This window comes from Colletes gigas, unplaced genomic scaffold (assembly GCF_013123115.1).
Source record: "Colletes gigas isolate AHSC1104 unplaced genomic scaffold, ASM1312311v1 Colletes_gigas_Sc00022, whole genome shotgun sequence".
Lineage (NCBI taxonomy): Eukaryota > Metazoa > Arthropoda > Insecta > Hymenoptera > Colletidae > Colletes > Colletes gigas.
The window spans coordinates 2706605-2718639 of NW_025106651.1; the positions used below are offsets into that span (position 1 = coordinate 2706605).

Here is a 12035-nt window from a genome sequence, read left to right on the forward strand (position 1 = left end):
TAGTAATAACAGAGAATTTCTAAATCAGAATTTTTCCAAAGGTGCTTTGGAGATCCTAAAACTAGGGGAGAAATTTAACTTTTCATGTTTAGAAAAGTGTGTATCTAGGATACGAGTACACGTGTTTGTTCGGGGGAAGAAATTTTCATATTTAGTAGTCTATCAGCGATTAGGGGTGTACGTGTAACGATTCACTGTCCCACATTCGAGGATTAAAACTCTGATGAGATCTAGTAGATTTACACGCACTTCGTTGAAGGGGGGAAAGAAAAGCGAACAAATTTTCATATTTAGCAGTTTATCGAGTTGGGGAGAGTGTTTCGGTTCACAGTTGTCCCACATTCGTGGTTTGAAAGTCTGATCAGATCCGGCAGATTTAACACTGAAGGTACAAGCGTATCTTCGAGAAAAGTATGCGAAAATAGTTTATATTTCGATGTCTCGCGGCGTATCGTACGTCGACTTTTTGTTAAATTTACATTTTTACGTTACAAACGGCTCTCGCCTGTTTCTTTACGCCGTGTAAATGTCACGCTTTCGTGTACTGAATAAATTTGGTATAATCAATATTTTTGTTTACCGCGTATCCCTGAATTCATTATTCTGTCTCCACAAACATTCGTGTTAAAAACCGTGCAATATTCTGATATTATTCTGCCATAAATGTACATTCAGAAACCGTCTCTAAAACTTCTTTTCCAATTTCAACACATTCTCTTTTATTACTCGTAGAGCAAACGGAAACGTGCACGACATTATTGCTAAACAGATCAGATCTAACGACTCATGCACGCACATCTTTGGGGGAAAGTAGACGAAATTTACTAGTTTATCAAAAATTTCGAGTGTAAGATGTTGGAGATCGTAGTGGCGTTTATATATACAATAGTTTGTAGATAGTTTGTGTGTTCGATAGGGCAGTGTGTTTCGATTGTTGCTATTCTTCAAAACCGCATATTCAATCTCTAACATTCAACACTCTCCACTACCATCGATTCCGAAATTACAATTCTTGAGGTATTACGAACTCCAAAGCTGCAAATTTTTAGTACAGTAATTTCTAAATTTACTAGTTTATCAAAAATTTCGAGTGTAAGATGTTGGAGATCGCAGTGGCGTTTGGTTTTTGGAGAAGAAGTCGAAGAAACGTACGCGGTTGATGGTTTGTGCGTTTGATAAGGCGGTGTGTTTCGATTGAGGGTGTCCCACATTCGAGGTTTAAGAGTCTGGTGGGATTAGGCTCGCGTGAAACGCGCTGCATTCGTGGTGGGACCGCCGCATTCTCGGTAATTGCGAGGCCGCCATCTTGATGGAGCGCAGAGCGCCCAGTGGCGCCGCCAGAAACCACCAGCGGCGGAAAACCGTTTTCACCGCGTCGCGGTGTGGCACAGCAGCGACCCGACGCCGACACCGCTGCCGACGTTGCGTGACGTCACGAACCAGGCCGGGTACGTTGCGGAAAAACGTTGTCATGACGACGACCGCTGACGCTACCGTCGCCGCACCGTCGTTACCACCACCATCCACGATCCCCCGAGCTACATCCGCCAATGCCAAGGATCGAAAACGGCAAAAAACGATAGGGAGGAGAATTTTTACATCGCGAACGCGTTATTGCCATCTACTCCGGCCAACCCCCTGCTCCCGTGTATCGCCATCCGTCGCCGACGATGATCGCGAAGACGATCGCGAGAACCTCGGGAACTCGAATCCCATGTAGGTCATTCGATTTGGACTTCGGGGAGCAGGATTAACCGGTGTCAGACATTTTTGTTCCTACGACATCTTCATTAGAATCGACGCCGTAATGGCGGCAACAACCGTAATGCAGTCGAGTTGGAATGTTTAAAATCGTCGAAAGAGTAATGGTTCGAGGATCGTATGTATCGAGGAACACCGTTGTCTTCCGATTCGTTAATTATTTAGTTGAAAAGAGCAATATTGGTGGATTAAGGCTGACCTGGCAGAAATTGACCTAATCTGGACTTATGGAACTAAATTTTCATCGACTCTTACTTTGGCTTAAGATAAAATTTCAACAGTGGGCTTACGTTATCAGCCGGTCATTTGGTAATGAATGTAGGGAACGGAACGACACTAGGACTATGGAAGCTAATTAATATTTAATATAATTCATTTATATACTGGAAAGTTGGTTGTGCTTCCCAAATTTTAAACACCATTAAAGATCAAATAGGCCACCTACATATTTATTTTAATCCCTTTGAGATACATGAATTATCCAAAAATTTTTAACAACAATTGTTAATGCACAAAAATAAAGTATCATTCTCTAAGTAGTCATTCTGTTTATGGTTGGACAAATTAACCCACTCGCGCGAGTGTTGTAGCCTCCGAGGTGAGTTGCAAGTAGTAAGAGCACGAAATAGTCAGACGCAGTGGAAGAAAGTAAGTTTGGTGCGCCTATGGAGACCAGCTACGAGACTCGCCCGATACATTAGACGTTCTACCGACTAAGAATCATTAACTATCGAATACCGACATCATTACTTGTTGCATTACACAAATTGCTCTGATATTACGAAACTTGTGAAAAGTAAGAGAATGTAGGAAACATCCTCTAACGAAATTGTACGATGAAACGAACTCGAAACGAATACGATCTGGCTTTGGATAATGAATTACTTTTTTTAAATTGAATTAGTTGGAAATTACATCTCCTATTTTTCTGTTTAACACGCTATTCGTGTAACGAACTGCATAGTAGGCGTTGAGATAGTGCAGAGTATCGCACGACATTAATAAAAGTGTTAAGCACACAATGCAAAATTGTTGTTCTCACGGCATCAGCTGCAATGACACGACCCACAAAAGACAAAGTATATCTGAAGCTAAAGTACAGTGCAGAACAGGGCCATGCGTTCTTGCGAGGACAATCGATCGATTGCCCGTTTGCCTGCCTGCCTAACGCCTGACTTCTCTTACGGTCTAACTTGACGTTGCGCTTCGGAAGACCACACATCGGATGTGATCTCGATCACCTTGTTCTTAATCAATCGATAGAGCCTTGAACCCTTCATTATTTTTCACACACTCTCCCCGTCGAAAGTCTAATCTTATTTCTCTCTACAGTTAATTCTTAACAAATATCTGGGATCTTCCATGAATTTCAAAAAACTGTACTTCTTTCTATCGAAGTCGAATAAAACTTAATTTTGTATTTTTGGTTAATGGTAGCTGAAGTAGACAAGATTAAACTTTATTTTATATAGTATTGCATTTCTTATTGAAATCGACGAAGTTTGGTAATGTTTGATCAATGTTCTCTTCTCGAAAGAAGTACAATAATTCCAAAAACTATTGATATTACATAAATTTTAGTAAAATATTATTAATCACGACTGCCCCACCTAGCATTGACAAAATATTAAGATTTAAGTTATAGATCCAAGTACTGAATCTCATTCAATGCCTCCCATCAAGATATTTATACACGAACTATAAATACTCGATATTTATTTATACACCAAGAATTGCTTCGAACGAATTTGAAAAACTCCGTTAATTTTCACTTTGTAGTAACGTTTGATCAATAATTGCGTAAATAAAATTATCGAGTCGCATCCAAGTATACCAAACGAAATCAACATTTTTTCTTTTGATTGTTAATTGTCCACCGGGATAATAATAGGTCACAGATAGCGGAGTTCCATTAAAATACACTAACATCGAGGCTCTGTACACGCATACTCCTTTCGGTGCATTTGTGCTCAGAACGTCGTGCGAAGCATATCGCACCTGTTGCGTTTGATCGCTCATCGTTTGCCCTGCAAAATCTCCCTCCTTCTTTCGCCCTCGCCATCTCCGATGCGCGCGCGTTTTTTTTTTTTTGTTACACCCGTTATCATGGCGTATCAAAAAGTTTCGGTTACCCCTCAAACACCCTTAAAATCAGCGAATTCTTCGAAATCAATCTCTAACCTTCACCACTCTCGACAACCATTAATTCTGAAATTACAATTCTTGGGATTACGAGCTCTAAAACTGCAAATTTTTAGTATGGTAATTTCTAAAATTACGAGGATATCTTAAAATTGTAATTCTAAACGATTACGGTCGTTCGAAACCTCGAATTTTAAGCCATCTTGGGAAATGGAAATTTCGAATAAATAGAGTTTAGAAAAGCATTAACTATTAATTAGTAAAATCACAATTTCTAAAGTTGGGAGTGTATAATTTCGAATATTGCAAGTTCCAGGATGGAAAATTGTGATCAAGTCCTAAAATAGCAATTCTGGAAAATTTCGAGCCCCGTGCGTGTAATGCTATTTATAGGGGGTTGAACAATTCGAGGAAGCAACTAGACATCTATTAAGTATGGCATTCATGAATATATATGAAAATTGTATGATCAGGAAACATGTTGCACGCGAAACGCCAACAAGTGACCCTTGGAAGCATTATTTTACTGAATTGAATGTTATATGTATCGAGTACTAGCAACAGGAATGTTTAAACCGAGTCGAAGGAATCGAGATTGACGTCACGCTTTTCTCGTACCGAATGGACGGGAAAATACGCTTCCTTTTAGCACAGACAATGTAGCTTTGATACGACCTTTGACATTTCACGGCTATAGTATCGATCTTTTATTTATTAAGGAAAATACTTTATCGAACTTTAAGCGTTGCAAATATAGCGTTCTAAGAAGAATACTGTCTTTAATCGCATGCGATTTACGATCAAGCATTCACAATATCGAAACAAAAGACAACCGACAAATTTTAATTTACTAACTATGTAGGCGTGATCGCGAAAACTACTTCAAAAATTTCGCGTGTTCGATGCGTACAAGTGTTTGTATTAACGCATTGCATTGTGGATGTTATCTAAGTATAAAATTATTAAGTACGCGATACATTCGGCTGAAACTATTTACAAAGTACAATTGGAAAGGAAAAACAGTTATAAAACTGGATGATTCCTTTAAAGTTCTATATTTTCGTCGATTAAAGACGCACTTTCGAAACCTTAAACTTCAAGAAAACGTTAACCCCCTAGCACACGATATAACATTTTTCGATAAATCGATAAAAAACCAGTTCGATTGTCGCGAGTATTTTTTTTATGACATACCAAAGATTGCATCGTTTCGAATGATTTTTTTATTTAACTGCAGACTAGACGCGTTTATTTTTATCGATGAAGGCTCAAGGTGCTACTACCGCGAGTTAACCTACAAGACGAGGCTCCGAGCGTGACGGGGTTCGATCGATCCGACGATCGACGATCGACCGTTCGATATTTCGAATCGGTGGACACGGTTCACGCGTTTCCTCGCGTAAGGAAAGTCCCTGCGAAAGTCGTCGTGCACGAGTCCGGTGATCGATACCATCGCACGACTCCTAAGCGGATCGTGCACGTCGTATTGACCGGCAATTTTCGCGCGGAGGAAGGTCATCACGAGACACAAGAATACAAGCGGGCATACGGAGGAACACGATATAAACGTACTGTCACGAGCGCTCGGAAACACACGACCTTCGTCTACCAACACAACGGACCAGGCCGAAACCTATTTCACGTGCGACCAATCTCGAGAAGAGTCGAGCAAAGAAGAAGAGCAAGCGCTTATCGTCGTCGCGAGTGAACCCCTGACTGATCCCTGACCGAGGCGGTATCGATCGATATATCGAGAATGGAACAGCAGTCGCGCGTCACGCTATAAGTAGATATATGTCACCTGTATATGTGTGTGTATGTGTGTGTCACCTTACGATTCGATTCGTACTTATCCTCTCGACTAATCGAAACGGAACGTTACTGGTCACGGTAATTGATTATCAAGGGGCTGTCGCGTAATTGTCGACGATACGTACGATGGATTTCCGTTCGCGACGGAAAGTCTGGCCGTACGATGCGATTATGAAACGACACGAACCGCAAGGGAAGCGCCATTAGCGCCTCTCGGTGGTTAGCACACGCGGTCCGAAAATAGTGAAATCAACCGATACGTCCGCGATACGGCACGGTGTTTATGGTCGAATCGTTTCACTCGCGGGTAAACTCGTTTAATTATTACGCGAGGAGGAGAGGAGGTGGAGGGGGATCCAGCTGATCTCGCGTATACGTGTATAAAGGTTGGCACTTACGGTCGAGGAGTTTCTCCGGGTGGCGTGGAATAGTCGCGGCTTGAACGAAAAAGAAGTACGACGTAGCGATATGGAGAAGAGGCACTGCGACGTCGAGGAGGGGCGGGTTCTGAGATACCTCCGCGGGCCTTGCTTCTTCAGCTTCAGCGAGAGTAGCACACTACCAAGCAACGACACTGTAAACTTTTTTTTAAAACACCGTACCACGACAAAACTTCCCTGTCTCTCTTTCTCTCTCTGTCCCCCTCTCTGTTCTCTTTTATTTTCTTTCTTCGACCAGCAATCCTCGAGCGCCTTTGGTCTATCCGAGATTCCCCGCCAGCAAACTCTTCCTTCGTTCCCTCCCTTCTTCTTCTTTTTCTTCTTCTTCTTCTTCTTCTTCTTGTCCTTTGTTCTTCACGCGCCTCCACCTCCTCTTCCCACTTCTCTGTTCTTCACCGCAGCGGCAAGGACCCGCCCCGTGTCGCGCTACACAAACGTGTAGTGGATAAAGAGAGCGTAAAACTTGCTCTGCGACAACATTATCTGGCCGGTTATCGGTATCTCGCCGCAGTCGTCATTTCTTCCTTTCCTCCAGTCTCTGCCGCCCGCGTCGCAACGAAAATTGATCGCGTTGCGCGCGACGGTCCCTTTCTGGGGGACAGACCCGACGCGTTCTACCTCTCGTGCCGCTGTCACCCCCGTATTGCTGGCTTTCTCTGACTACGAACCTTCCCTCGTCTTTCCTGCCTTCCTGCCGTTCTTCTTGCCCTTAACTTTCCTCGCCGTCCGGGTCCTTTCCACCACTTCCTTTGTCTCTCGTTTCCCCCTGGCACATAGGCGCGCGCGCGCGCGTTCTCTAACGCTCCGGTTCCCCTCTGTCTTCGCCCCCTACCCTTCTCTTACTTCTCTCCCTCTTCGCTGCCCCGTTCGTTATGTTTCTCTCACTGTCTCCCACCTAGCACTTTCTCACTCTTTCTCACCCCCCTTTGCCCTCTCACTCGGTCGTCACTAGCACTCTACCTCGTCTCTCGACGTTTTCTTGTACGCGCTGCCTCCTTTACTCGTGTCCAAACTACTCTCCTCGCCGCGCGATTTCGGTCACTTCGTTCACTGAGTCTGAGTCCACTGTTCTGCGACCACTGTGCGTGTCCTGGCGCACTTTTTGCTGCCGGAAAAGGTACTCTCGAGGACTGTCGCGATCAGACAAACCCGACGCGGGCGTTATTGCACCGCCACGCGCCAATCTCGCGCAGCGGACTCAACTGGAACTAGTTTCGAGGCGCCCCACTATAACCCGCACCGTTCGCAACCCTCTACGCGAATCGCCCCCTGTCTGACCACCCACAGGAGTCGACTACTGCGCGCGAGAGACTGTCGCAACTACAAATCCGTACTCGCCCAATCACGATCGCGGTACAGTAGTTCCTCGCTTAAAGATCGAAAATCGGGATCGTCGGCTTCCCTCAACCGGCCCTATTCTACCCTAAATCGTCCATTCTAATTATTTCCAACTTTTTTCAACTACCTTTCTACTTGAACAATTCGCACAATTCGCAAATTTGGTGGGCCTCATGGATAGTAAAATCGATTTAATATCGTCTTCGCGAAAGTGACAGTATCTAAGAATCGGTAAGTGAACTTCGAAGTGTGGGCATTTCTTCAATTTTGTTCTTCATTTTGTATGCGAAAGACTGAAATCATAAAAATCGTAACTTTTTTAACTATGTTCTAAAACGTGCAATTTTTACATATATATATATACATACTCCCCTAACCAAGGGTGAGCAGAGAATTTCTTTCTGGCAGCTGAACTCAAACGGGTCGCTCGAAGAGGAATGAATGGGACGTAAAATCGTGTCTCGAATTCAGGGTCCGTGGCGGTGTTAACGCGTTGACAGACACGCCAATTTTCCCCTGTCTTATACTCGACCATTTCTCATATTATAACGTGACAAATACAAGTATCAAAATTCATTTATTTTATGTTAATTTGAGGCGCCGGTCACCAGTGACCACCGTGCCAACGTGTGAGGGGCCCGCAAGTATTTCACTCTACTTCTGTGAAAAGCAATGAGATAAATTTTTTATACCAACAAGATTCTTTTTTAATCCTAGATATTTCAAAAACTTTAAAATCCACTAATTTGGTAAACAACATAAAAAATATGAAACCGAGTAAAAAGTAAATACATTTATACTGTAGAAGGACCCCAATAGTTTTCCTTCGTCGAGGAGAGGGGGGTTCTTCATGCATGTTTGGCATCGTTTTGAAGCTCACAGAGCGGGTTCTTAATTCCACAGATGCCGTGTTCGCTCAAGCTAAAGAAACATAAACAGTGGAGGGAATGATTCAGTTTCTTTAACACCGTGTTAAAATTCTATCTTTCGACCGAAGAATCACGGTACGCGTACCTCGACATTGGATCAAATTCGTTCCCCGATTTTTTACCAGTTTTTCTCGATCGTACTCGTGCACCGATAATCCGTTTTATGAACAACTCGCGGAAAATGTATTCTGCTTCGTCATTCGGTTCAATCATAAATGGTACGAGGTCGATATCGCGGTTAGGATTCGTAAATTCGCACGCCCCAGACTTCCGTGCCACGAACGGATCAATGAAAATGTACTCCTCCACTGACAGCACCTCGCCCGCCACCCCCGTGATAGCGAGAAACACGGTACCACACCGCGCCATCCTTACTATCTGTACCTGAAAACATTCGCCTGTCGTTTCGGGACGACCGACACTTTCTACGAGCTCGCACCGTGCAGATTTCTTTTCGAGGAACTACCCGGACAACGATTGTGCTGCGATCTTACGTCGTCCCGCTACCATCGCCATTGTAACGGCGCGCAACTTTCTACCCTTCGGTGGAAATAAGTTTGACGAGATTTTTTTTTTATTATTTATTTTATTCATTCGTCACGTCGTCTCTCGCTCGAACGAGGGATTTAAAATCCGAAATGACAAAAGACGCCACGCAATTTGTCATTTTTAATTTATTAATGAACCGTGTATAAATTTGTACAGAATAGTCTTTATGCGTTGCATTAATATTTACTTCAAGTCAGTATGCGAACCGACTTGAAAATTTGTGTAAAAAATATAGTGCTATATATAAATATAGGAAAATCTCTTTGTATAGTTTAATGGTGGTATCGTAAATGCAACTAAATGTGCTCGTATGCCTAGCAAACACCCAATAGCCACAATTTTTTATAGAAACTACAAGCTCTCTCATTGACTTAAATAAGTATTGCTGCTTCTATTGGGTAACTTTCGAATACACATGTATAAACCAGTTGCTACTAGAATGAGCAGTGGAAGGCCAAGACCGATTGAAATAATCATAATCACCAAATAAGAGAATTTTTCATTGGGTGGTGTACCATAACCAACTAAAAATGTCCTGAAAAATATATCAACGTTACTTGATTTGTTCTACCATGCCATAAAATGAATAGAATCTTAATTAAACCTCAAATTACCATGTAGAATAGTAAGTTTTCTTATAAAAACCATCCCCTTTTGTTCCTAACGATACAATGATTCTTTGCATAAGCAGATCGTTAACCTTATCTCCGTAATAACAATATAACATAGAATTCTGAATAGCAACTGTATGATTAGCTACTTTCCATGGTGGATACTGCATTGTTTCTGTAGAATTTGTTACACTACGCGATACAGAGGTATAAGAGACTGGTATCCACTGTAAATAAGCCCCTTCTGTCAGGAAATCATTCATACTCCTATAAGGTGGAGTTCTAACTTCAACAACCTAAAATCAAAAATAATTTCATAACATCAGTTAGTTTTAATTTATTTTCCCTTGCCAATAACAGCGATTATATAAATATTACCTCAAATATACCAGGAGTATGTTCATCGTCTAAACTTTTTTTGGGGTTAACAAACATAGGTATATCAGGATTTCCCTCGCCTACTACAAGTAACTCAATAGCAAATCTACTGTTGGGAAAGCTTTTATTGGTTTGTAGATTATCAAGAATAATATCAACCTGAGTGGAGTTTTCTGAATGCAGCATATGAGGCATTACTTCTGAATGATCGAGGGAACAAAATCCTTTCAACTGAAAAATAAATTTAAATTAGAGTACATTGAAATTAAATACATCACTAATTTAAAAAGTATAATACTTTACCGAAAGCTTCAAAGTTCCATGTCTGCTGATATTTGTACTGGCATCATTGTAATAGCTGCCTTCCATATCCAAGGTAATAAATTCGTTGTTAGTTAATAAAGCCTTACGCTCCCATTGGAAAAACATTGGGTGCAAAATGTTTGTATTTACAATATTAGTAATATCTACCAATCCTGTGTCATTTAAATCATTAAATTCTATAATCTAGAAATTAAATCAATTTTTATTAATTTATAGAATATAGTCTATTAACACAAAGAAAGATTTAATATACAGTGATTGTAGACATCAACTTACCTTATTTATAACTATTCCAAAAGTATAAATAGGTTTCTCTGAAAACAGTATCGAATTCTTCTTCTTTTCAATAAAATCTTCCCAACTAATATTGATGGAAGCTGAAGGTGGAGTAAGTGCTAATAATATGGACGGATTACCACCAAAATCCCATAAATAATGCAAAGTGTCATTAGGACCGTCTGCTCTTAGATAAAGTGTTGTCAAATTTCTCTCTTTACATAATGTGCCACAGTCAGGATTCAGCCATGATCGTAACTAGTGCCAGGCAAATTCTTTTATATAAAAAAATGTAACATATTGTTTACAACTCTATTTAAATAATGTATAATTATAATTTTATATTATAATTTTATATTATAATTATCATACTATAAAAAATTCGTACGAAAATTGTCGAACGACACTATTTATAACACTTGTATTATATATTCGATCATAAATTAAATTTATTTGACGAATTATGAAAACATACTACTCTAATAACGATATTTCAATATTTTCACGTAATAAACATTAACTGATAATTTCATGATTAATTTGCTCTTAAATATCGGTACATTATATCATTACGAATTGCTCGATTAGAGTTCTCACGGTAATTAATAAATGGGTTATGGGCTCTCGTGTTCCTCATTAAGCAACTGCTCCCAATCGCTATCAAATTGTTATTCAACAATTAATTAAAGATACGACTGTACAATGTAAACAGACTCTGAACTCGAGACAACAATTGAACGATGAATCATATACGCGCGATCTTTGTTTTTCATTTGAAAGAACATTGATCCATATAACTGAACTAATAAAAGTGCATTGTTGCGGTTACGGTCGTAATAATAACGTATTATCACTTACAGATCTTTGCGTGCAATATCCAAAATCTATTAATGTAGTAAAGAATAACAATAACATAAAAATATTATTCATTTTGTGTGACGTTATGACACATCAAAACATTCACTGACAACACACCGTAACTTGTGACGCTACTGATTTGCTACTGATTCGAGGCAGACGCGCTTGACGCGGCCGTTGGTATCAAAATGGATCTACGTTATGGCGACCGTGGCGACGCCTCTTGAATTCGTTCACAGAAAATTATAACAGGATTTTTACAAATCGTTCGGTAACACCAATTTTCTTAAATCTGTCCAAATCAAAACGTAGTTAATATTATAGTACTAATTGAAAGTATATCGGACTACTAGATACATTTTACTAGTATCCTTCATTACTAAACAAATTACTCTTCTATTGTCTGATCTTGTTTTTATAGTTATTTGGTGTAACATGAGCCTAACTGATTCCACGAAACTTATACCTCTAATAAAGAAGTATTACTGTTTGCAAACTTCTACTTGATTTTTTGAAAACAGTTTCCTGCGAAGACAAAACACAAAGAGGCACAATTACTCACACTATGACTCAGGACCAAGCAAGTAGGACCCACGTCTGTATGAAATGTTTTTCAT

General features: G+C 40.5%; 2 protein-coding genes across 2 annotated transcripts in view; both read right to left on the minus strand.

The window, feature by feature from the left end:
- LOC122401210 (sodium channel protein para) overlaps positions 1-7335 on the minus strand; it is a 59354-nt gene extending 52019 nt beyond the window's left edge. Inside the window, exon 1 of the mRNA XM_043403210.1 lies at positions 6114-7335. The gene's annotated coding sequence lies outside the window, so the exon portion shown is untranslated. The remainder of the gene's footprint in view (positions 1-6113) is intronic.
- Positions 7336-8938: 1603 nt separating this feature from the next.
- On the minus strand, positions 8939-11614 carry LOC122401185 (glycosylated lysosomal membrane protein-like). Its single transcript, XM_043403155.1, has 6 exons — positions 11419-11614; positions 10561-10818; positions 10264-10467; positions 9961-10191; positions 9586-9878; positions 8939-9506 (listed from the first exon to the last, which is right to left on the minus strand). The coding sequence occupies exons 1-6, from the start codon at positions 11488-11490 to the stop codon at positions 9335-9337; spliced, it is 1230 nt and encodes a 409-aa protein (XP_043259090.1). The 5' UTR covers positions 11491-11614; the 3' UTR covers positions 8939-9334.
- Positions 11615-12035: the final 421 nt, after the last annotated feature.